The sequence below is a fragment of the Triturus cristatus genome, chromosome 3_2 (assembly GCF_964204655.1).
Source record: "Triturus cristatus chromosome 3_2, aTriCri1.1, whole genome shotgun sequence".
Lineage (NCBI taxonomy): Eukaryota > Metazoa > Chordata > Amphibia > Caudata > Salamandridae > Triturus > Triturus cristatus.
This window is the reverse complement of record NC_140584.1, coordinates 895,541,829-895,569,393: the sequence shown is the minus strand read 5'-3', so window position 1 is coordinate 895,569,393 and position 27,565 is coordinate 895,541,829. Positions and strand designations below refer to the sequence as shown.

Sequence of the window (27,565 nt, the reverse complement as noted above, 5' to 3'; positions counted from 1 at the left end):
AAGGTTGAAGTAACTTTAAAGTTAGGTGGAAATGTCAGTTAAACATACAGTTTTAAACTAACAAAACCCCTGAACCTTATCTGTTATAGTTATCTCAAGTAACAATAACTCGTACCCTACGGTAACTATAACTCGCAGCCCCGCTCTGAAAGTTTTATCATCAATAATTGAATTGTAAATGTTGCAGTGGTATTATCAATTATGTCAAAGAGGATGTTATGAGTGATGTTATATGTGTGGCAATTAGCAGTGCATGGCAAGGGTGTGAGTTATAGTCACTATCCCTAATAAACTATGTTGTGTTGTACTCCAAAATACCTTAGTTAGCTACTTACAGTAGTAAAATGAACAATTGGGGCACTCATAGCTTCATAACTATGTGGTATTATTTCAAATAATTTTAGATTTGCTCCACTTGATGTGACTATGATGATATACTCTTGTAATAAAACTCTAGTGTGCAGGGTACACCGATTAGGAAAGCTGACATTTTGTCAATATTGAACACAACTGAAGCTATTCTACAGAAGAAAAGCAAATGTACTTACTTTTTGAATCATCACGCTGTAGATCCCGAGTGACTGAAAACCTCTGGTGTAATATAACATGTTGGCCCAGCCTAGTGCCATAGCGAGGACAAGGAGGGCTAGATATTCTTTCACCCCAAACAAGTAGAAAAACACAGATAGGATAACAAGCACAGCTTGAAGAAAACTGTGAAAGCAAAAGGAAATCATTACTCAATGAACCATGAAATTGAAAGAAATATATGTTTTGACAGTTGATTTAACAATCAGTTAATGTAGAACACTATTTTGTTGTAGGTGTACATTAATAAAAGATGATACAGAGAAATTACATAACAACCTTTCAGTTGTTTCTTTGAATAAAATTATTCATTTTAAAACGCAGTTCAGTTCAACTTTGCATAGCCATTGCTTGTCCATTTCCATTAAGACTAAAGTAATTTTACATAATGCAAAGGTTATTGTATCATCTATGCAATGATTAATGTAGGTTTACTAGTTGTGTTACACATAAAGACATGCTTACTACCAGGTGACCTTATAATAATCTATCACTGTGATACAAATGTTTCTATTTTCTGAAAATCTTATGTTATCAAATGGATACAACATCAAGAATGTTAAAAAGTAAGGTTTTAGGAAAAATGGAATGTCAAAGGGTTTGAAAAGTAAGACCTCTCTAAATATGACATCTTATTACTGAAGTTTATTTAGGTCAAATATTCTGAGTTCAACATAATACGGTCAAAATCAAGATGCCCTCTTTGGGCATCAACATTTTATTGAACTTTCATATGACATCCACGACCACAGAAATCTAATAAATGTGAATAGGTGGTACATGCTGTAACTTGATCTTCATCATTATTTAGTAATAATAATATGATGATAGTTATAATTACAATATGCACTTTAAACAATTAGTTTCAGTGGAACAATAGCTGTTACTATTAAGGAATTTAAACATACTTCCTTTGTTGACCTCAAAAGTATTTTACAACCTGCTGGCATTAGAGCCTGTGACTTTCAGGCAACAGAAAGCCCAGAGCTAATCCACTGGCTATACTCAAGGATGGAATGCTTATGTCCAGATATCTTTAGAGGCATTCAGATGTTTCAATTTAAGATTTTGATGAGTTAAGTTTTTAAGATTCTTCATTCACTGGTTATACCTTTTCATATTTCATCACTTATACCATCTGAAATCATTGCATTCATTAGAACACTTATGACAAATTACATCATTTGTCACACACCGTGTATGGTAGAGTGGCGAGGTATAATTAATGTAGTATGGCTACTGAGTTCAGTACACTGTGTATGGAGGTGTGTGAGCTATAATAAATTTTAGGTGTTGCGTAAAGTTACATTTAAGGTATAAGAAAGCCTTTAGAATTTCGAATATTTGGGTAGTTTACTTTTGGTTTGTATAGAAAGAATAATTAAAATCGAAGTAATTTAAAGGTGGTGAGTAAATGCTAATTTTAAGGTATACCTATAACTTTAGAATTTTTATGATTGTGTAGTTAAAGTTTAGTTTCTATAGAAAGAATAAAGATTCCTAATTAAACCTTTGTTTCCTTCTTTGAATTTTATTGTTTTTTTCTTGGACTAAGAATGTTGTAGAGTCCAGTCTCATCAAGTGGGGTGTCGTTAAGTGGAGTGTCATACAGTAAAGTGAGAGTGTTGTACAGTGTAGTGTCGTGGAGTGAAATGCCACAGAGTAGATTAAAGCATTGTAGACTGGAGTGGTGTGGAGTAAAGTAGACTGTGGTACAGTATGGTAGAATGTAGTGGCATAGACCAATAACTTTTTCTACATTGGGGACGATGCAAAGTTTTGTGGTGATTCGTCAAGGAGGTGCAAATAAAAAAGGGGGGTCCAAAAAATGCATTTTCACCCAATGCATTTTACATAGGCATTTGTATTGGATGCAGCGCAAAAACATATCTAATTATACCCAAAGTGTCACTTTAAATGAAAAAGTTTCAGTGACTTTCAGGTGTTCTTTGATAATGTACTACATCCAATTTCCATGAAAGTAATCCCATCCCTACATTTTGACTGTGCACAGCGTGGGTTGGTCACTGGGCCAGGCCATCCTTCGCTGTAGTATAGTAGGCCACAAGGCATGGCCTGTGGCGAGGCCATGCAGTCAACTCACTGAGGGCAACCAACCCCTTCTGCACAGCAGCAGTTGGTCACGGTGTCTAACCAGAGGCCAGGGCCTACACAACATATTTTACTGAAATGTATTTATTTATTATTCTATTTTACTTATTTATTTATGTTGGGGCCATGAACCTTTAAGGACCAGTGGATTTTTATTGGGTCTCTCATGGCCAGGGTTTATGTACTGGGGTTTGTGAACTAGAGAGGGGCACCAGAGTCCTAGAACCCTCATTTGTGGTCTGTGGTCCCAGGCAGAATGGTTTGCATACTTTGCACTGGTAGCAAAATTGCCTATTAAAATCTATTTTGTTATCAACACCCCCTACATAAGCCAGTGAGTCAGAGATGCTCCCCACCCTCTTTTAGAGACGTCATTCGTGATCCACTAGACATCGATGTCTGAGTTCATCAACCCTGGTGGTCAGCGAGCCTGCCATGTGTTGAACCACCAGGGATATTCCCTGACATTCCAGCCTTATCCATAAATGCAGGGCCTTTTAACAAAGAGTTCACCACCCCACCACACCCTGTTGCAGTACCATATGGCAGTGTTGTTGTCGTTGAACACCTGCACTAGCCTTCCCTTAATGGAGGGTATTCGCACAGGGCACCAGCAGGTTTATGTGGAGTCCGGATTCCGTGGGAGACCAGAGTCTTCTAATTTCCATCTCTCCTAGTTGGCAGCAACAACCTAGGAGTGACGCATCTGTCACAGGATTTGGGTACCAAGCCTTTTGTCCTGTATTGAAGTTTTCAACACAAGATTCTCTATTTTGGACAACCCAGAGCCTTTTGATATATTGACCTAATTTTAGCGTCAAATGCCAAAAATGGACAACTGGAGCAAAAAATTCCTTCTTCCAGTGGCTGGGGCTTCTATTCTTTTTAATGTAGATCCACAGACATTTTGCTAATCCAGGTTCAAGAACTGCTTGTGGACTTTCCAGATATCTCCAACTTTTAACCCTTTCAGGTCTATATTTTTGTAACACTAATCTCTCCAATAAATCCAAATGGATTTACACCAAACCAGGTAATGGCAAATGCCTAAGTAAAGGTCTAGTTTCACGTCATGTTTGAGGCATGTTTTTATGTTGTGGAGAGCAAAAATTCTTTTGTGACTTAAAAAATTAAATGATTCTTGTTTGACTCACTTTCCTTTCATCTGCCTTCAACAAATCTGCATCCACTTGGCATGCTAAACCCAAAACTGATACATTTGTTTCAGAAAGACATTTTTCCTATGTAGTGATACATAATAGGTATTTTCTAATGGGGTCAAAGAGGAAATAGGGGAACATGAAAACATTGATTATTTTATCATATCTATGCCTGATCTATGAGTTTATCTCATCAGGCAGAATTAGATTGCAAATCAGTTATAATAAAAACTCATCTATGTTACCTAACAGGGAGTTAAATGGCTTAGGAATAACTTCAATGTGTCTGATACAAAACTGTTCATAAGGTATGCATATGAGCTAAGAGATCTGCTGTAAATATCATTGAAGCTATGAAAATGCTATTGCATAGTTGTTTAACCCTTTGTATATATTATCTTTGTCTGGTGTATGCTAATAATAAAAACAAATTACCCAATTCAGAAACTTCAGCTACACAAAGTACATTGTCACATTGCAATTGAGATATATTTACACAATTTTTATGAGGCATATTAGTGCCTGCAAAGTTTCCAAATGTTTTTATTTTATTATTTTCAATGAGTCATGCTGTTTAAAAATACTTAATACTATTAATCCACATTTTACAAAATCTGTAGCATGCAACTTACAACTGAATGTGGAACCATGCATCCGAGAGAACTGATCGCAGGTCTGATGGGCGAACCAAGAAGAATACTACACTCTGAACCAAAGAAAAAAAGAATAATCTAAAATTAACAATTTGAACAAAATGGAACACAGAACACATTTTTTTGTTTATACCACAGAATGAATTTTGTGAGTTTCATTGTTCTAATTTGCATTTGTTTAACACATAGTAATTTAAATAAATGCAATTTATGCTACCATCCCCTGCTCCCATCAAATCAAAGTAAATCTCCTTTGAAAGTGTCAAAATAATTTACTAAAAAGAAAATGTAGAAGTATAGGATTGGCTCACCTCTTTGACCATGAAGTATGTCGCACACACAACAATAAATATCTGGCCTACTAGCTGAATCCATCCAATTTCATTAGTCATATCCAAAGGATAAAGAGCCTGCAAAATTGGAGAAGATAGATTAATTAGAGTAATGCAGATTTACAATATAATTTTACACATGTATATTATCTTACTATAATGAGGCACTATAAGTACTGTAAAGGCATAACAATAACAATTCTCACTCCCTGGAGCATAACATTAGTCCTTTGAATGCACCACAATGGTGTGAGTAAAACCAATATTAGGTGGCCACACTGAAACATTATCCCTTACTCTGAAATCAATTAATAACAACTTAACAGCTGTAATTGATACAGAAAGAAGTCCTACTCCTGACATAGGTTTTCTGTAACTGAGAAAATGAGCTCATGTATTCAGACGAGAAAGTTTTACCCATCAGTATATATCATATTTCATGCTGTATTTTGAAAGGCTTACTAAGTTGCAAAGCACCTACGTCATAAAGTGCCTTGAAGATCAGAAACGATCATTTGAAGCCAAACATTTATTGCAGCACAAGTTAAAACACTGGAGAGCTAAATACAAACTCATAACCAATACACATGGCATTCCAAGTGTATTAGATTCCATAGAGAAAATACCAGAACAGTGTGAAGGAAGTGTAATATGTGGGTTTATCAAATAAACTTTATGACCCTGTTGATTGCAGTGAAATGCTGAGTACATTGCATAGAGCCAATGCACTACATGGAATCTCTACAGAAATCAATCAATTGATTCACCTCCAGGATGTTTCTTCTTGATTAAACTACCTGTTTATTTGTTTGTAAATTGTTTACAGTTAAAACATGAACTTTGTTTTGTTAAGTGGTTGTCTGCAAAACACAGCACAGATTAGTCTTTGTGAATTGTCTGTCTATAGCAAACACTACATGTTTATCTTTTTCAGGACAATATAACTGTCTGCATGTAACACCACACTTGCTGGCTGGATTACATAGATTACGTAGTGACAATGCCATGGATGTATCATACTGATTGGATGAACTATTATATTGGTGCAGAATTTGGTGCACCCCAGAACTGGCAACCTTCGCTGCAGGCCTACAAGATCTAATCAGTGCTGACTGTTTTCATAAAATAAAATGGTTACGGGAGGTCAGAGCCTCCTTAGTAAGTATGGGCATGGCGACACTCTGGGAAAATCCCTTATGTGCCCCATTTCCCTCTAAGAAGATCCTAAAAAAGAAATATTGGGAGCTGGCGACCTACAACACGTATAGAATTGGTGACATGTCCTCACTCACAGGCAGATTCATAGAATTTAAACCATCCCCAAGCCTGGAGCAGTATTGGGACATAATAACAAAACCACACAAACAGAAACTATATTTCCAGTTCAGGGTTGGTTCACTACCAGTTAAATCCGATACAGCAAAATGGGTCACAGCAGATGATAGTGTATGCCCCATATGTAAGACGCAGCCGGAGTCCCTGGAGCATTTGTTGTTTGCCTGCCCTGCATATGCTGGCCCGCGTCGAACGTGTTTGACGCCAATTTGCAGGACACTGGGCACCAGAAGGAGTGTAGACGCCCAAAGAATATTGCGTATGAACACCACAGCTCCTACTTTCATCACTGTAGCGAAATGTCTGGGATGGGCCTGGGTTATTAGATCGAAGGCACTTCATGCACTTTGAAAATTTTAAAGTCAACGTTTACCTGAATTGATACATAATCAACATGCGAACATGCTTTTATGCCAGTGATCATATTTTGTATTTTTGTACCAATCTATGTAATGATTATTAACTGAATTTTTTTCTTAGTACTTTAGAGTTGTATTAATCCGTTTTACTCCATTTGCCAATCCGTTTTGAGATCTGAAGCATCTGATTATGGTATTCAAATATGTATTTGTATTGTGCTTTATGGAGTATGTACTGTATGTATCATGCATTTATGACTTGTACTTCGAATAAAGCTTGTTGGATTGGATTGGATTGGATTGGATGAACTACACCCAATACCTCTTACATGGTCATGCTATTTTGTGCCAGAGGTGGGTCGTATTTGTTGGTCTACCTACATGCTGATTAAACTACCTGAAGCTAGTGCAAAAGGTATAATGAGTAAATATAATACAATCCATGTCAAAATTGTATTTTCCTGAATGGACAATTAATGCTAGTACAAGAGATAGAGTCCTGTTGAATGAAGCATTTATTCAAAAGCATTCTGTTATTCATCTGCCTAAGAGTAATGTACTAGATAAATCCAGATGAACTTTAATTCTTACAGACTGTGATATACAATTGCTATGCTGAATGGACTGGCTGGCATCAATCTTGCAAAACTGGCTTAGTGAAGCCTTTCTAAACAAACTAAAAGGTACTCATAGCTGCAAACATGTGACATTTCTTAACAAACCTACCACTGTTTGCTACACTATTCTGTAAGTGAACACAAACAAGAAAACATGCTGTTTTTCTGTTTTACTTCCTTGCATATGCAAATGACCATCTGCAGTCCTGTAATTTACATATATCAGAACATATCTTTTATTCTCAGTTTACCCTCTAGATTAAATTTAGACTACACATATCTGCACAAAAGGATGCCCAGATAGAGAATGCTGTACAGTGCCATAACAATACTGGTTGGATATATACAAATGTGATTAACATAACATAAATGCCCCCAATAAGATAAAAATAGTGATCCCTGAGAGGGCCAAGGTTTCTCATCGCTGCTAGAATACACCACATATTGTCTGTAAATTAAATTAGCAGGACATTTCTAAAAGCATTGAGATATCTGCTACAAGCGAATAGTACCATAGAAGAGTTTACCATAAGTGTAAGTGACTTGCATATACATTTGTGGGTTGTAGATGGAGCTGAGAGGTGAAAATAACTTTTTTTTAACTGTGTATACCATGACATTCAATAGATCAGACTTCTGTTACTTTAGCTAGCCTTGAATTCTGCAGTTCACAAACCTCATCTCCACGGGGTCGAAAGTAGGACACCATTGTTAGTGCAATGTTGTACAGTAAGGAAAACAAGAAAGACATAAAGAACATGTATCTTCCAAATTTCTTCCATTTCATCTGGAGCAGGGTGTGCAAGGGTTCCAAAGACAACAACTCGTGGCGGTTCTGTATCAAAATAAAAAAGAGAATATAGCATATGTTGAAGCTTGTTTGAAAAATAAATGCTATAAAATATAACAAATTGCAAGTTTAAACAATTACACAATTTTTGTACAAATTGCCTCACTTTTAACTTGTTATTGAGGACTTATTACAGATCTGAAAGCTTTAATATGATCACAATGGGCAGAGTGTTACTGCACAAAGAAAAAACACCCATCACACTGGTTACAGCAACATATCAAATCTAATTATATATGAACCAGGTGGCACTATTCATTAAATAACCTGGTGCTTATTTTGCCACCATTGGGGTAAAACATTTTGTTTTCCAACTCATTTAATTTTACACAAGAAAGAAAAGTTGGTGGCTGGGGATGAGAGCGCACACACTATAGTGATGAAATAGTTCAATTGTCTGTATTCAACGATACTCTCAAGTGTTCAGTGCTTAAGGAGGAGGAAAAATCACCTGATCTTCCCCTACTGTAGCAAGGCCAAATGGCACAAAATTGAATTTTTCCGAGCACTCCAACTAAAATCAGGGTTGAGTACATGTATGAACAGTCTTAATGTTCACAAAACTGTCTCAAATTCACCTATGCCAGCACATGTTTCATCTCACACTGGAGATGTCGCAGCAGACTTATCCAGGGCTGGTCTGGTGTCCCTTTGATATGAAATGAAAATGAAATGAAATGGCGACTTATAGAGCGCAAACGATCACCCGAGGGTGTCAAGGCCTTGCTCATTGAGACACGATTTCGGCTAAAGAGTTTGTGGGGGCCTTAAAGACTAAACAACTAGTAAGTCAAGTAAGTCCAACATGTGTTTCATCTCACACTGCAGATGTCGCAGCAGACTTCTTCAAGTCTTCAATTATAAATGCCCATGATTTAAGGGAGGAGTCCCCAAGAAAGTTATTGTTAGAGAGCAATCACCTGGGTCAAGGTGACCCAAATCACCCTGTGTGCAACAAATTAGAGTGATCTATCTTAGTTGATAGTGTTAATATTGGTCAAAATAAAGTACTACTTAGTGAAAATGTATTAAGCCATTCATAAATGGTCATGTGAGGTTGTTAACCTGAAATAGTCACCCAGGTTCAGAAATAATAGACAGAATAGGACTCCCCTGGTCTGGTGTCCCTCTGATATAGAGTAAGTTCTTCTACTCATCTAGAGTACGTAACTGTGATTTAAAAAAAATAATATTGGATCTCCACTAGATAAAGTCAGGTAAAGGATTTGACGATTAAGGTTCTATTTGAGCGATCCTCACATAAATCATGTACATTTATAATTGTAGCCATGAAGAAGTCTGCTGCGACATCTGCAGGGGGAGGCGAAACACATGTTGGATTTACTCGATGTCAGAGGGACACCAGGCCTCCCTGAAGAAGTCTGCTGTGACAGCTGCAACGTCAGATGCAGGACATGTTGGCATGGGTGAACTTGAGAAATGTTTGTGAAAATAAAGACTGTTGATACCACATAGTCAATGTTGATTGATTTGAAGTGCTCTGAAGTTTTTGTTTTTAGTTAAGTTTAGAATATTTTCATTTGACTCGAAGACAGTCAAAAATGGAAATATTCTGACTAAACACTTCCTTACAAAGTCCCACAAAATTATAAATATTCTCCAGTTTACTCACACTCTGGAAGTCGATTGCAATGTTGATTATTCATATCAAATTACCAAGCCCAGTTTTGAAAATCGGGTATAGAAGGCGTGAATCTTGAATTAATGCATTTTGTTTTTCCTTGTCTTCCAATTGAGTGTTTTCCCATGAGAACCCTATTTTAAGTTTAAGAACTGATTGCACAATTTTTATGCTCTGCCAATGCAACAGACTAGACTCCTTGTTTCATTATCTTACAAATTATGTGATCTACAGATTCTTACCGTGGTTGCTGCATTGTAAACTACAATCTCCAGTACTGAGTTTACTGTGGTGGTGTCCACATCATTCAGATCGTAAAGTGAAGATGAAACTGGACCGTAAGCCCAGTCGGTGAATTTTCTAGAGAGGACTCTGTTTTCTTTGTCTTTTATTTCTCTACTGAGAATGTAATGCAAAATCTGAAAGAATTCAAACAAAGTGAACCGATATCAAAACGTTCCAAACAAACTCAGTTATCATAGTTTGTGAATGCATATCCTGCAAAATATTTTAACCACACTTATGTATCAGTAATGTAGTGATGTATAACAGATGTATGAACATTTCACACATGATATCCCCAGGACAGTTATCTATTCTTATGCCACACTGGAGCTAAGAGTAAAAATACATGGTTGGAAAAAGCCTCCACCCAAAGAGACAAAAAAGAAATCTGTATAAGCCATAGGAAGTGGAAAGCCTATTTCTATATGCAATAACCTAAAATTTGGGAGTTTAAGACCTAGAGGGGCATATTATCAAGAACGGCATTAAAATTATCGCCACTTTAGCGGCAGGAAACTGCTTCTAAAGCGGCGATAATGGGCTTGATAATATGCCCTTTAGAATTCCAATAGAATCCCATGCTCTGGTGTGAACCTGGGCTTCTATTGGAATTCTCAAGGGCATTTTATCAAGCCCATTATCGCCGCTTAAGCGGCAGTTTCCTGCAGCTAAAGCGGAGATAATTTTAACGCCGTTCTTGATAATATGTCCCAGAGGGTGCAACTCGAAAATTAAAAGTTACTTCAAGTAAATGCAAAATCAGGATATTCACCAATTGGATATTTCCCAAAACTGGAGGACACACCTCATGGGAGCAACAGTGTCGAAAAATACATAATAAATATCCTTTCTCTAGGGTTTTTCCTAATGTCCTAATTTTAAGACTTTCGGGATTCACAGAAGGCATTTAGGAGTCCTAAAGTTAGGACTCCTAACTTCTGTGAATACCAAAATGAGTAAGTGCCTTCTGTGAATACCAAAATGAGTAAGTGCCTTCTGTGAATACCAAAATGGTAGTAAGTTTAGGATTTTGTCTTAAGTTAATTCTGTGAATCGGGCCCTGAGTGTATTTCTTACTCTGTACTAATCCAAATAAACAAAATTTTGCTGAAAAGGTTAGGTGAAATATGATTAATAGACTTAGATGTAGATTTTCAAACCTTTTGCGCTGGAGTAGAGTCACAAAAGTGAGCTAACCAGCACAAAATCTTTTTGGGGAAATTACTTTCCAGCGCAAAATTTGTTTTGCCCTGGAAAGTACCTTAAAAGTAGCATAGAGCAGCGCAAAGCACTGCTTTACATTACTTATCCCCTAGGGGGCGTTACATGGGTGGTACATAGGCGTTCCCATGCTACTACCCATGCCTTTTAACACAAAACCCTATCTACAAACAATTGTAGTCAGGGTTTAGCACCTAAAGCTGTCACCACTTCAAAGGAGACGCTAACAGGAGAAATGTTTATATTTTCTGACTTTGCATGCGTGCTGCACTGTGGAGCACACATATGAAGTGGGGAAAGCATTTAAACTTGTCTAGGCATGGTATTTTTTACAGGAAGGGTACCCTACCTATATAAAACCTACGCTAAACACACAACCTAGCGTTTCGGTGTGTGTGTGGTGCTCGGACGGTGAAATCAGCGCTGGCGTTAGGGAGAGGCGAGGAGAGAGCCATATCTCTGAAGATATGGTGCTCTCCTACTCCGTTCCTTTCACGCAACGCAGCACAGCCTCTTTAGGTGCTGCGCTGCGTTGTGTGTACTTTTTGAAAATCTGCACCTTGGTTTCTGAACTACTTCTTGCCAGAATCTGCGGATCATGTTTCAATCCCACCTCATATGTATGTACCCTCATATTTTGTACATTTTGGGCAACCACTACTCTTTGTAGAGTTTATCTTTGTCATCAATTAGGGGGTTTTGTACGTTCTATGTATGCATTTGTTATGGAGGGCAACCTGTAGTGCTAATAAACAGTGCAACATTAAGTTGTAAGGGCATATTAGCCTAATATTGTAATTAAACGAGTTCTATCCTTACTAATGTGTCCCCAAATTCAAGAGTCGCCAGAATGAAATGGCCCACTGCTTCAATGCAGAGCAAACGGAAGACTGTGTATGCAGCTTGTGATACCCATGATATCTAAAATGGCCAAAAGTGACAAACAGGAAAGGCCATGCACACATAGGCAAAAGTAGCCCAAAGAAAATGTCTACTAGCCAATGTTCTATAAAGTCTGGCAAGTGATGTATTCTTAAAGGATTTGCAAAATGAAATGTACATATTTTGAGTGACACCACCACAATAATAGGATTTGATTTGCTTGTGGTACCTTTTAATGTTTGATTCGCAACTCGTAAGTCGCAAGCTTCCAAATATGAGTGGACTGGACATAGAAGTAGGCTTTCCACTTCCTATGGGATATACATACTTTGTTTACGTTGCAGCTCTCTGATTGGCTCATTCAGCTTTCCTGTCTCCATGAACGTGACTTAGAAACCTTACGGCTGATAATTTGATACCATTTTACAAGGCAGAATTCTACAAATTGCAGACTGTATAATGCAGTTTATATACAGTTCTGACTTGCTAGGAACTCACAGAATTCCCCAGGACTACGCATTGAATCCGTGCAAATTATTTACAATCGAAGGAATAATATTTTCTTGTATAATCCCCCTTTGCACTGACTCCTCAGGATTGTCCTTATGACGAGTAATCCTTGTGCTACAAAAACTGAAATTAATTGCTTATTACTCGAAGAACAAAACATGTTTTTACTTGAGAAAAGCCATTCTCCAAACCCACTGACAATATGGTGGTGTTTGGGAACGTTTCCCCCCCCCCCATATACACTTTACAATTACCCTCTGCATGCAAGCATGGGGAAGGGGCAAAGCATTGTGCTGTTGGTGCCCACAATCATAACTAAGGTCCTGTGTCCATCCAATTCTCTGGGAACACCACAACTGGATTCCTGACCCAACTCCAAAATGCCATATGCTCCATTGGTGTGTGTGTAAATATCTGAATACAGAGCCCAAGTCAAATGGCTTTTTGCTCGGGTAAACCCAACTAATGTAACCCACTGTCACAAATATATGGTACAATTGAACCCTGCTTCACCCTCTTTATCTATGTTCCTTAGCTCCCTGTGACACCCCAAACTACTCTATCCCCTTGTCTTTCACAGGATGGCAATGATGAATCTTACCTCTGTCTTTCCAGTTTTTGCCGCCAACTGCATTGGTGTGAGACCCTCTTTGTTGTTTATGGTTTCCAGTGACTTGATGTTGCTTTGTGTTAGGATCATGTCATACATTTGAATTATGAAGTCGTTTTGTGCCTCTGTGTTTTCGGCCACAGTGACCAAGGCATGCAGCACAGTATTTCCTCTGGAATCTTGGAGGGCGATATCAGTCTGCGGGTTGTCCATGAGTAGCTGAACTATATCTGGCTGATTAGTGCATGCTGCCAAGGCCAAAGGACTTTCACCTAAAGAGTCAATGCAGAAATATCACAATTTAGATTTCAGCATGTTTTTTCCCTCTGAGAATGAATAATCTGAGTTGGTACCTTTTGGATTTCGAAGTAGATGGCATTTGCCCTAGCCATGTCCTTGGTCAGGCAAACTGGACGTTTGGAGTGCTAGCCAGCTTGGCTCATATATCGAGTAAAAAGTTTACATAAAGAAATGTGATAATATTTTTTAGACTTGACAGCCCTTGGTGAGGTCTTCCCCCAAGCTGTTTTGGGACTCTGACGACAGGATCCTACTCAAATGTACTTTATTGCCTTTAATATTGAAATCATTGTACATGGATCAGATACTTTTCAGTACTGGTAGTGTTTTTAAATTTCTTTTAATGGAATAAATACAAGGAAATTGATTCTATTTGCATATTATTTCTCTAAAATGCTTGCTAATTCAATACATATAAATCAAATGCCTGTACAATCTAGCCTACACATTCTCCAACCAGTCAGACACTGAAATCTGTTTCAATAGGTTAGAGGTGAACAGAGTGAAGCAAGTCTGCAGTTGTTACAAACTAGGTCGCCCTGCCCAGCGACATTGATATTTATCCATTTATGAGAGGACCAGGACCAGATCAAATTCACAATGACCGGCCTTTCTTCATTTGGCCCTGTCTGACCTTCTTCTTTCTCAGTTCAACTCTACTCTAAGACATTTCCTTACACTCCTCGGCAGTAGAATTGTTTTGAATAGAAGCAATACAACAAGGCATGCTTCTTTAGTATCTGCCACCACGAGGGGCGCTTGTCAAAGATAGCTGATATGGTGGCAGAAAATGCAGTTGAAGAAATCTCTGAAATTACACAAAACCTTAATGCCAAAAATATTTAACATTTTCCATCAAATGTTTAAAGTGAAATGACAAAAAAGGGGAATTCCCAATATTTAGGGATCCCTTCTCTACAGAGTGGAGACATGAACTCACTTCTACTGGACACTACACTATATTATTGGACCCTGGAGCAGCCTGCTGCCTTAAAGTGAGTGTAGGATTCCTCTACAGTGAGGCGTCTGCCTGTTTATCTCAATTTCCATCTATTTTTAACGCTATTTAAAACGATGACTCAACTTAAATGCTTATTTAAGCTAGTTTTAAATTCTAATTGGGTTGAGGCAGAAAGTATTATCTTTAGAGAGGCATGGCTTAAAAATATATTTGGAAAATTATATTTCTGTTTGTAAAAAAAGTATTCAGTATTCCAAACATAGGTTGAGATCTCCTCGAGTTTATCAATGTTAGCAAGTGAGCCTGATGGAAATTTAGAACTACAAGTACCCTTTCTTCCTCAAACAATAAGGACGTATTTTGCTATACCATGCTTGAATCACGCATGCCATGGAATGCTGCACCAAGTAGTGTCATACATTGCAAATAACCAGGGAGCAATTTATGGGGAGCACTTGCCACTATACTCATTATTAGGAGAAAAGATGAACAGGTGCCCGTATTGAAGAGGGATGGAGAACTAATGAGAAATATGGTGAGTGGATGATGTATACCTGACTTTATTTAGGGAAATATTTTTTTCTGTCTCCTCAACAGTGACAAGTGAAGGGGCATTCCGGAGTTAAGACAGTGACTAGCACCATCCATTAGATTGTATGTTCTTGATGCTACTGTATGATTCAGGAACTCTGGTGCCTGGGTTTTGCAATTTGAATAGAGTTTATATTCAATGCAGAAGAGATTTCAGGTGTGGTCAGACAAGTTAACTGACTGGTATCTAGTGATAGGTGTGTGTGCGATTAAGAAAAATAGTAGTTCTTCTTTATGGAAAAAATGCTGAACAGAATTACACCAGACAGGGTAAGAAATTGGAAGTTTACTCAAGATAGTGTCTTTACTTGGTTTCGTAAAATAGTTTTGGAGCAATTAGTGTTTATAAAGTGTCCCAATCTAATCATGAAGAGGTTGAATTTTAGAAATATCTGGGCCGTTAATTTGTAGAGCTCCATGAGCGTTTTACTGAGGACCTAGTGCACGCTTCATGGGCCATTGACCTTGAACCCATGGCAAGGTTAAAGCTCCAATGTTTGTCCAGTTGCAGGTTTTGCATAGATTGGTTTGGCCACCTGTGGACGATTATCCAAATGGCATCTCTGAGTGCCAAGCCCTATGGCCGATCACTATTGTGCATAACTGAAAGCGTTATTCAGAGTGGCCTGTATGGTCACAGCGAATTGGGCCTGGTCTCGTGGCTAATTTTCATTGCGCATAGCCAAAGGCAGAATATTTATATATATCTATATGCTGTCATCCGTGATGTCATCAGTGATGAAATCAATTATGTTGAAAAATATAGAGAAATTTACAAATAAAACTCTCTACCTATTACCACTTAAATACAATGGTAATAGGTAGTAAACAGCAATGAAGCCTAATACTTAATTATATAAAAGACCCTAACCCAGAACGCAGTGAAATGCAGACCAAAGAACACAGCAAGACTTGGATAAAAACAACATGACTGCCTTTTACCTTTGGTAAACACAGCCATTAGCCAATCACATCATCACTTCTCAGCCCCATAGACTGTGGTATACTGTGAACTTACCACAGTATTCTGTGGTACAATATATAACTACTATAAGTTTAACTCTACTTACACTATTTAAATATATACTACCAAAAATTAACACTTACACATCATAATGTACATTCCTGACACATAACATTTACATCCATACACACACTTACACGATATATCTTTTCAATTAACACACTCTACTATAGGTCACTCCATTCTATGACACTTCACTTCACCCCACTCCACTCCATGCTATTCCACTCTACGCCACTCCACTTTACTCCATTCCACTTTATGTCACTCCACTATGCACGACAACACTGTAGGCTAATCCACTGGATGTCAGTCCACTGTAATCCGCTCCACTCTAGGCAACTCCACTCTACACCACTCTACTCTGTGCTATTATACAGTACTCCATTCTATTCTATTACACTCCTGTCTATGCCACTTCACTGTATGTATGTCCCCCCACTGTACGTCTCTCCACTGTATACTACTCCACTGTATGCAATCCCAATCTACACCACTCTGCTGTATGTCATTCCACTCTGCGCCACTTCAGCGTACACCATTGCACTCTATGCTATTTCTCTGTACTCTATGGCACTCCACTGTACTCAGCTGCACTATACGCTATTCCAGTCAACCACAATTCACTATGTGCTATTATACTGTACAACACTACATTCTACGCCACTCCACTAAACACCACTTCACTATATGTCACTACACCCTGCTCTACTACAGTCTACGTTAGTCCACTGTACCACCCTGTACTTTATGCTACTCCACTAAATGCCACTTTACTGTACGCCACTAGATCTAACTCCACTAAACACTGACTGGATGCTACTTCACTGTACGCCACTCCACGCTATGCTACTCCACTGTACACCACTGCACTCTACGCTATTCCACTCTAACCCACTGCAGTATATGCTATTCCGCTGTACACCACTCCACTCTACGCAACTCAAATTTATACCACAACACTGTACCACACTCCACTCTATGCAGGTCCACTCTACATCACTCTACTCTATGCCACTCCACTCAACGCCACTCCACTCTATGCCACTTCACTCTACACTATTTCACTGTAAACCACTCCAATCTCCAACAGTCCACTGTAGCCAACTGCACTGTACGCCCTTCCAGTATATGCTATTCCAATGTATGCCAATACACTGTACAACACTCCAGTCCATGGTACTCCACTGTAAGCCACTACACTGTACGCAGTTCACTCTACATTATACCACTGTGCGCAACTCCACTGCACCACACTCCACTGTATGCTATCCCACTCTATACCACTCCACTGTACGCTACTCTACTATATGCTATTCCTTTGTATGTCACTCCACTGTATGCCACTCTATTCTATCCCATTTCACTGTACACCACTCCATTCTATGCCATTCCACTCTACGTCACTCCACTATATGCCACTCCAGTGTACCTCATTCTACTCTACGCCACTCCACAAGACTATACTGTATGGATGTACACTTTACAACACTATCAACCACTGTATTGTACCACACTCCATTTCATGACACTCCACTCGACAACAGTAAACTGTACAATTATGAAAAAAAAAATTAAATTCTTTAAAAACATTGAAATTCCATGAAAAAACCAAAGGTTAAGGCTAAGTTATAGTTAGGGAACTTTATTTCTTCTTTGTATACAAACCAAACTCAAACTACACAAACTGAAATTCTAAAGTTGTTGTTAGAACTTACATTTATGATTCATGCACCACTTTCAAATTAATAAAAGTCACAGTTATAACTCACCCTATACAGAGGCACCCCCTTCAAACTACTATAATTCCTGCACCTCCCTACACAGTCTTGTCATCTCACTCGCCACACTACATTAACTGTAACTCCCTACTCTACCATGCACTGTGTTCTGATAAATGATGTGATTTCAGGTGGCATAAGTGTTGTTATCAATGCTATGAAATACCATGCTATAACCTATGTAATATGCAAGGTATATGATTTAGCGTGCCATAACTAATGTACTATGCAAGTGTATAGCTAGTGCATGGAGAAGGGGAAAAGTATAGCTAATGTAGTGCGGTGAGTGAGGTGACAAAACTGTGCATGGAGGTGCACAACTTATATTAATTTGAAGGTGGTACACAAGTATAAATGTGAGTCATAACTTGCACTCATTAGCTGGACACTGGCTGTGCAAAATTAAGTAGAGAAGTAATACAGTAGTTACCCACGACCATGTAAACTAGAAAACAAACTAACACATGTCTTCAGTGATGTCATCAATGATGCTATCAGTGATGTCATAAATGACGTCATAGAACATGTCATGAGTGATGTAATATGTGAGGGCCTAAGCAGTGCATAGTGGGGGTGCAAGTTATAGTTAGCTCTGCTAACTATAACTGGTGAATTTCTGTGTATTTTTTAAAGTTTAAAAACATTAATTTTGTCACTAGCATATTCAATTACCTATAAACTTACTTTAACCAGTGACTCTCTCTCTCTCTCTCTCTCTCTCTCTCTCTCTCTCTCTCTCGCTAATTTAACTTTCAGTTTTTTGTGCTAAGGACAGAGAGATGTGACATACAAAAGTTACCTACCAAAGTAAAATCCTTCATGCTTGTATTTTGGATTGAAGAACCGTCCCTTTGCTCGTACATTGATTTCTGCTCCTTTTTCGATCAGGTACTGTACAATATCAAACCGTCTTCTTTCTATTGCAATATTTAGAGCCGTCTGACCTAAAACAACAGGAAACAAATTTATCAATCAAACAGAACTTATTGAGAAAATATTTTGTAAAATCAGTGCTCATGAAAGGATAGGTAATGGTGGCACTAGCAATTAGAGTCGTCTGTTTATTAGACAGATGCATCCTCTCCATCTCCCTGATGTCCAAGCAGTCCTGTGAGCTGTGATGGTACATTGTGGAGATGAAGAGAATATAGATGCTGACATCTGCAGGCCCTCAGCTCACATAGAAAATAAGTTACTTAGTTAGTTACTTAATTAGTTACACAGATTCACATGCTTGATTCATTCAACTTCAGCAACGTGGGAAACCCACGGTACCATTAGAAATAAGTGTAATGTTAAACATGGCCTGTAACACATCTCTGTCATTTAAAAAAAGAAACTACTCTTTTAAGCTTCAACCAATCAGGTTGTATCACCCTTCTAGAACACTCCTCTCAGAGGCTTCAGTCTCTCAGATTTTCAGAGCACAAGTGTGAATAAGTACAATATCAAAGAGAATGTGAGCTTCTCAGGGTAGGAGGATGGGTCCCATGTTAATCTATGAAAGATACAGTCAGTCTATCTATCTATCTATCTATCTATCTATCTATCTATCTATCTATCTATCTATCTATCTATCTATCTATCTATCTATCTATCTATCTATCTATCTATCTATCTATCTATCTATCTATCTATCTATCTATCTATCTATCTATCTATCTATCTATCTGTCGATCTATCTGTCGAGCTATTGATATAAACAATGTAAAATGAGGGTAGCACATTTGAGAATGGTGGGTACCACTTAACACGATGGCTCAACTTTACTTGAAAAGATACCCTAAAACCCAGGTTCTACTGCTGTATCTCTGTGAACTGCGGACTCCAAGCAGTTGTGTTGTGTAAAGGGTCTCTATTTTTCCAGGTCGCTGCCCTGAAGATATCTTGGCTAAACACACCAGCAAACAACGCTGTCCAAGTCAATATACTTTCGGTTGAATGAGCTTTCACCTTTGTTTGTAGTGGCGTGCCAGCTTTATGATGACAAAATTGTATGATATTAGTTACCCATCTTACTTTGCTCTATTTCAAGAGTGGATAACCCTTTCTAGGAGCTCCCCATGCTACTAATAACAAATTGGATTTACAGAAGTGTTCCTTTTTGTCAAGGTAAAATTTTAGACATCTCTTGACATCCAAGGAATGCATCTGCTGCAGTCTTGGAATCTGGGGAAAAAGTCTTTTGAATTATTGGTTCATTTTAGTTAAAGTCTGATGGAACTTTTGGAATGAATTTTGGATTCATTCTCAAGATCACTCAATCGTTGTCAGAAAGGTTCTTAAATGGTGAAAGTCTGTATCTCACCATTGCGTCTTGCTGATGTTAGTGCCAAGAGGAAAGCCACTTTCCAAGACAGAAATGTAATATCTCCTTTGTGGATATGCTCAAATTGGCCTTTCATTGGTTGAGAAAGCACAGTGTTTAGCTTTCAGAGTGGGGGAGGATTCCTCACTGGTGGGGCAACCCTACAAAGACCTTTGAGAAATTACATGACAAATCTGCTAGACCACAACAATGGTGATGCCGCGGATCGTCTAAAGGGGGACATGGTCGCCAGGTCAACATTAGTGGCAGCATGGGCAAAACCTGATCATTCTAGATGTAGTAAATAAGGGAGGATTTATCCTGGTGAAGAGGACACTGCATGCACGCTGGACCACTGACACCAAATGCAAAACTGCTTCCATTTAAGACTGCAAGTATCTGTTTGTACTATCTGCATGAGCTCTGGCTAAAATATCCCTGTATATTCCTGGGATGTTCAGATGGTAAATTCACTGAATTCAGGAGCCAGACTGACAAGTGTAAGGATTTGGGATCTGGGTGAAGTACTTGGCCCTGGATCATTGTCAGTAGAGGCTGAAGTTGTTGCAGTTGAATGTGCAGTCTCCCTGAGAGAAGAAGTAACTGCGTGAACCAATGCTAACGTGGCCACCTCAGAGCGAGGAAAATGATCCTACAAGGCTCTGCCTTCATCTTCATGACAACCCTTGATTCGAGTGGAGTCTGAGGAAAAATATAGGAAAACATTCTGAACCATGCGATCGAAAACACATTCCCCCATGAGTCATGACCCTGGTTGTGGATGCCAGCTTGCATAGAATCAGCATTTCTGGTTCTGGGATGTTGCGAACAGGTCCAGATTCGGTCTTCCCCATTGATAGAAAATTTCCTCCAGGACATCCTGATTTATCTCCCATTCCTGTCAAGTACTTTTCATACTTTTCATCCTGCTTAGAGTGTCTGCTATGACATTTTGCTTACTCAGCACGTTCTGACTTCAGATTCACCTGGTGACAGATCCACCACTCTCAAATTCTTTGTGCCTCTTGGTACAGTGCATGGGACCTTGTGCCACCTTGTTTGTTGATATAGTTAATGGTTGTGATGTTGTCTGTGCGGATGATCACTGCATATTTCCGTATTCTGGGCAGGAAGGCTTGTAAGGCTAGATGTACTACCTTGAGTTCTAGCAGGTTGATGTGAAGAAGGAGCTGAGATGGCTCCCATTTGGTGCTGACTTGCAGGTCCTGCAAATGAGCTTTCCAACCCTTTGTGGTGATGACCAACGGGGAAGCTTGGTGTATAAATGTCAGTCCTATGGAAAGATTTGTGGCTCCCTTGGCCAACCTCCTTAGGGCGTGTGGGTTCATTCCCATCTCTTACGCCGACGATACACAGCTGCTTTTTCCCTTTGATAAATTTACTCCATCGGTACAGTCGCCTTCTCCTCTGGCATGAGAACTATTTCAAACTGGATGATGAGCAACTTCCTCCAATGTAATGTTGGGAAGACAGAGATTTTTGCTGTTCGGAGAGGCCCCCCTACTATGGACTCCTAAACTCAGGCTCATATGTTTTTTATTTGTAAATATATTTTTATTGCCATTTTAAATCAATGTATACATTTGGTACATGTACATTTAGTCATATTTTTTCACTATACTTGCTAACCCATACAAGTCTGGATGCTACAAATCGTAAATAAAATAGAGATTGCAGAAATTGCACATTAATGTACAATCTTATTAACGGTTAGTCTTATGTTTTTTTCTTCGGAATTCTGTACCACAGTACATGTGTACTCAAGGGAGTTACTTCCACACTTAGCCAAGTCTATAATATCAACTCATTCTATTCTATTAACGCTTAACAATCTATAATAAACTTTATTGTGACCTGTCTCTAGCATTTCTTTTAAAGGTAGTATAGGTTCTCGCATGCTTCTCGTCTGGGTGGGGGGAGTATAAGTCAGGATATCACATCTGTTTGTATACTCAGTTAAGGGGTGTCTAGAACTCTTGTGCTGGCAATGTCTTCTCCTGGTTCTCCTGTATCTGCGCCCCCTCCCTCTGAGTCTGTCATATTTCTAGTCTCCCAGTCCCGCAGCACCTCTGCCCATAACTCCGCCATGGGACGTTTACGAATTCCCCGTGCATCATCTTTCTGTAGGGCCCTCAGTTCAGCTTTAGACCAGGCATTTAAGTTTCTTTCCCATGCCTTTATTGAGGGTGCGTTGTGTGCCTTCCAATGTTGGGCTATCTGTTTTTGTGCCAATACAAGTGCCAGATCTACCAATCTGTTTCCTATTTTTTTGGCCTTCGGTCTCGGGAATAGGCCTATCAAACAGATTCCGGGTGTGTTTGGAAGAGATCTGGCCAAAGTTTTACCAATCTCAGTCAGGACTTTCTCCCAGAATTCTACTAAATATGTAAAGTCCCAGGTCATATGTACAAAGCCAGTACCTTTTAGTCCACATCCAGCGCAGGATTGATCAGTGTCTCCTCTCATGGCATTCAGTCTATGGGGCATGAGATACACCATATGTATATAATTGATTTGGATTGTTTTAAAATTTGAGTTTCTTGACACTTGTTTTGAGCACATCAACGCTTGTGACCATTCTTTATCTGTTAGTGTTTTCCCTATAATCTCCTCCCATTTCCCTCTGGTCTGGTCAAGCTTTTTTTACCAATTCCAGGAGTGCTCTATATAACCATTTTATCCGGTGACTAGCTGCCCCAAGGGTCAGCAGCACTTGGAGCACTCTGTGTGTGTTGGTGTCCGTGGAGCCACCCTGCCACATATCTCGGACTGTTTGTGTCAGTGAATGGTAAGTCAAGAATTGCCCATGGGGTAAGCCGTTTTGGGACATTAAATCATCTGTGGGTATCAGGACTCCCAGGTGGAAGCAGACTCTCATTGATGCGATCCAAGCCCTTGTCCAGTCAATCAAATGAAGTCTTGGGTATGGAGCCAATGGATTCCCATTAGGAATTCCTATTAGCGGTATTTCGGATGTGTATGGATGGGTGTCTCCTGTGTGCCAAAGGCATCTCCTCCAGCAATATAGTGCTGTCTTCAAAAGTGTATTGGGATTTGGGAGGCACACTTTCTGGTGTAGTAGCTTGGCTATCAACCATTCTGAATTTTTTCTCCCATTCATCTCATCTAGGAGCTCCAAGTTCTGCCCATCTATTCACTGAGCCAACCGATGGATCAGGGCTGCCAGAGAGTATAGTTCAAAGTCTGGGACACCTGGCCCTCCTTCTTCAGGTGCCCTTTGCACTATCTCCAGTGCAACTTTATTCCACCCCCCAATCCCAATTCATTTCCCGAAGTAGCTGGTTCAGATCCGAGAACTATCGTGGGAGGATCACCACTGGGAGGTTCCTAAAATGATACAGCAATCTGGGCAACATGATCATTTTTGAGAATGCTATGCATGCCATCTGGAACAGTTTAAGACGGTATAGACTATTTTAGGGATCAAGTTGCCCTCTTGCAAATCCTCTACCGTATGGAAAATTTGGATTCCCAGATATTTGAAGGAGCGGGAGGACCATGTCAGGCCCTATGGGAAATTCCTAGGTTGTACATGGCCTTCAAGAAGCAGGAAGGCATAGGTCTTGGATTTATTAATCTTAAATCCTGCTAGGTCTGCATATTCTTCTAACATGGCCAGGGCCCGTTGTGTGCCTGTAACCCCGTCTCTTAAATACAGCAACAAATCATCCACGTAGAGATAAATCCCATGGGGTCTCTGTCCCAACCGGATGGCAATAAGGCATTCTTGTTGCAGAAATGCTGTCGCTAGTGGTTCTATTGCTATAGCGAATAATAACAGGGAAAATGGACACCCCTGCCTTGTGCCTCTGTATATGTTATATGATTCCGAGATTACCCCATTTGTCCTAACTCGTGCGGTTGGATGCTTGTATAGTATTTTCACCCCCCTGATCCAGTCCTCCCCTAATCCCATTCTTTCCATTGTGTCTTCTAGGAAATCCCATCGTATCGAGTCGAATGCCTTCTACAGGTCTATAGATAGTATGATTGCATCAGGATACTGGTCCTGGTCAGGATTCTGTTTTGGTCTATATGTATTAGGCTGGTCATATAGGGCAAAAGCCGCGTCGCTAGTACTTTGCTCAAAATTTTAAAATCAACATAGAGCATCGAGAGGGAGCAAAAGTCAGTCACTTGTGGGTGCGTTTTTTTAGTCTTGGGGAGCGGCACATTCAGCGCATCTCTGGTTGAGGAGGGCAGTTCCCCTTTGCCCCAGGCTTCTGTGTATAGTTCCTTTAACTTTGGTGCTAAAATCTGGGCGTAAGCAGCATATTTATTTATTTATTTATTTAAGGGTTGATATAGCGCCAGATTCGACTCCGAGGGGTATCTCTGCGCTTTTGTGGAGGCATATCAGCTGTACAGCGAAGGCTGTGGGATTAATTTGATTTTTATTAAAAGCAGAACAAAGTGGTTTTAAGTGATTTCCTAAAAACTAAATGATTGTCTCCATTGTCTGACCATCCGTGTTAAACGCTGCCATGATTTCCATCGCAGTTACCGGTCCCCCAAGCAACTTGCATTCGTCAGGAGATAGGATTGGTATGGGCAAAGGTGTTAAATAAGTCTTTATGGATTCTCGCCTTTCGCTCAGAATATAGTTTGATTTAATAAGATCGAAATTATTTGTTTATTTCTTTAGGGTGGTGCGTAATCACATCCTCTGACAATTGTATCTGGGAGATGGGAGTTCTCCCATATTCAGGTCATATTAATCCACCTGCTCTACCTCCCTTTATATGTCCTCGCATCTGATATTCCCGCATATCAAAGCATTTCAGTTTTTCTAGCACTTCGTCACAGTTTTGCTCCAGGCCATGTAGCTTCTCATGAGCCTTGGCTTCTTTATTCAGGTAAGCCTCCACCTCGTGCAGTTGGGATTCTAGGTTGGTGAGTTCCTCCAATATTGCCTCCCTCATTCCAACACTGTGTCCCATGCATTTCCCTCTCAACACCACTTTGAAGGCTTCCCATTCGGTTGCCCTAGATCGAACTACGCCATGGTTAAACTGAGAGTATTCTGTGACAGCCCCCTGATGACAGAGTGCAAAACAGAGTGTCCTCTAGGAGTGTAGGATCTAGTCTCCATGTAGGGGTTAATGTAGGCTCAGGTATAGGACGGATGTGCAGTATCAGTGAGTTATGGCCCAATATAGTGCGCCCCAAGTATTCCGTGTGTGTAATAGACTGGCCCAGTCCACATGAGGACACGAACATGTCTAGTCTAGTATGTAATTCGTACAAGTGGAAATTGTATGAGTGATCCCATGTATTTCCATGCTGTCATCTCCAGATATCTCCCATGTCCCATCCCTCCAAACCCTCCTGAAACAACTTGGTCACCTTGGCTACTGGGGTGTCATTCACCGGAGGTGTTGAAGTGTCTAATGTGATGTTGGCTACACAATTAAAATCTCCTCCAAGCAAGGTGTGGGAGGTGGCAAAAGTAGAAAGCTGTGTCGACAATTGGTAGAAGAATTGGACCTGTTCAGAATGTGGTGCTTCACAGAAGGAACACCTTACCCAAGATCCTACCTTGTATCAGGACATATCTGCCTTCCGGGTCTGTGTGGACCTTACTCACATCGAAGGGAGTACCTGCTCTTATCCATACTAGTGTGCCCCTTGAAATGCAGAACATGTGGTGGCGTATAACTGACCGCGCCGCCTACACCGGAGTCTGGCACTTTCTTTTAGTATAAGATGCATTTCTTGCAACATCGCCACTTGCACACCTCGGCGTGAGAGGTAACTGTGAATTTTGTGCCGTTTAGACATAGACCCCATTCCTAGTACATCCCAAGAGATCATTTGAACTTCTTGGTGCACTAGCGGCATGTCATAAAACATTTCTACCCATCATAGCCCCCGTCTTTTCTTCCCCCCACCACCTGTTGGCACTTCTATATGTGAGAGCAACAACCTCCTAGAGACTGCCACATTTTCCCAACAAGTAACTCCCTCTACCCAGGGCAGCTTTGCATCGGCTGCCCGCCCAAACCTGAAAAAAGGAAAAACCATTAGTGAAAGATTGTCCACGGTGTCCACCTAGCAGGGATTATCTTGGTGGGGTTGTGTGAGGTATTGAACACCACTTGCTTTGTCTTCCTAGGCCTCAACATTTTCTGGCAGGGATATAGATCCCTCCTGCCATCTGTAATCCCGGCGCCTCTCTCGCTTTGTACTCGTATGTTCCTTTGTCTGAGTCACTGTAGCTAATCTAAATTATGTTATTAGCTGTCTGTGGGGTCACATCTGGTAGATCTACTTCACTTCTGGCCGATGTCCCTGATTCGGATTCCTCCGTGCTGCGTTCCAAGGTTTTCCCGGATCCACCCTTCTCTGTCGTTTTTGTCAGTACTTCGGCCACAGTCTGCAGCCACGCCTTCCTTTCTCGTGCAGTCTGTGATGCGGATGGCTTCTGTAACTGTATCCGTCTGGACGAGCGTCATAGTCGTTTTTGCTGTGGTTTGGGTGGTTTTGAGATGTGGGGCCTCACCTGCACTGTAGATCAATTTTTTCTGTAGGTTTCCAACCACGTCCAGACCTCTTCCGGCGAATCATAAAAATGTGTGGTGTCATCAAGCGTGATCCGTAAGTTTGCTGGAAACATCAAGGAGTATCTGATTCCCTCTGCTCGCAGTGCTTTCTTAGCCTCCAAAGAAGAAACAAGTGCATTGGGCTCGCACTACAGCAGTGAAGTCGGGGAAAATTAACACCGTGAAATTGTCCACGGGATAAGGTCCATTGGCTTGGACCTGTTGCATCAAGATGTCATGATCTTTGTAGTGTAATAAGCGTGCCACTACCGACCGAGGTGGCCGCTCCGGAGCCGATGGGCGTGAAGGAACTCTATGTACTCTTTCTAGAGCAAAGAAAGGAGTTAGAATGCCCGGTGACACCGTTTTTCTCAACCATTCCTCCAGATAAGCCACCATATCGGGACTTTCTTTGGTTTCCGGCAATTTCACTAGGCGCATATTGTTGCATCTGTTACGCCCTTCAGCGTCTTGTACTATTCTTTCCAAGATATCCACTCTAGCGGTCAGATTTTCCAGCTTGTTGGACATGGTTGTGTGATCTGGTTTTATCGTTTCGATTGTCTGTTCAACTGTTTTCATCCTGTTCACTAGCTTGTGGTGCTCCACCTGCAGGAGGCCAAGGCCAACAGACACCACCCCAATATCTTGCTGCAGCGCTGTTTTCGTGTCCGCGATTGCTGCTAGTATTTTATCAAGGTGCTTGTGAAGGGCCCGATCCGTTTGCTCTGGCTCCTCGGTTCCAAGAGATTTGGGTGGGGGGGTGGGCTTCCCCCTTCTCAGTGGGTACATCTCCTTGTTTCTGCTGCGGTTTGGCAATCGTGGAAGAGTATCCAAAATCCGGAGGGAAAAAGTCAGTC

At 40.2% G+C, this 27,565-nt stretch overlaps 1 protein-coding gene across 1 annotated transcript in view; it reads right to left on the bottom strand.

Annotated features, from left to right (window-relative positions):
* The window catches only part of TRPV3 (transient receptor potential cation channel subfamily V member 3), a 96,475-nt gene that overhangs the window by 20,116 nt on the left and 48,794 nt on the right, over positions 1-27,565 (bottom strand). Inside the window, exons 7-13 of the mRNA XM_085649327.1 lie at positions 18,617-18,757; positions 13,148-13,428; positions 9,891-10,067; positions 7,833-7,991; positions 4,825-4,923; positions 4,493-4,566; positions 549-714 (exon numbers count right to left, since the gene is read on the bottom strand). Coding sequence (XP_085505453.1) covers positions 549-714; positions 4,493-4,566; positions 4,825-4,923; positions 7,833-7,991; positions 9,891-10,067; positions 13,148-13,428; positions 18,617-18,757 — 1,097 coding nt within the window. The remainder of the gene's footprint in view (positions 1-548; positions 715-4,492; positions 4,567-4,824; positions 4,924-7,832; positions 7,992-9,890; positions 10,068-13,147; positions 13,429-18,616; positions 18,758-27,565) is intronic.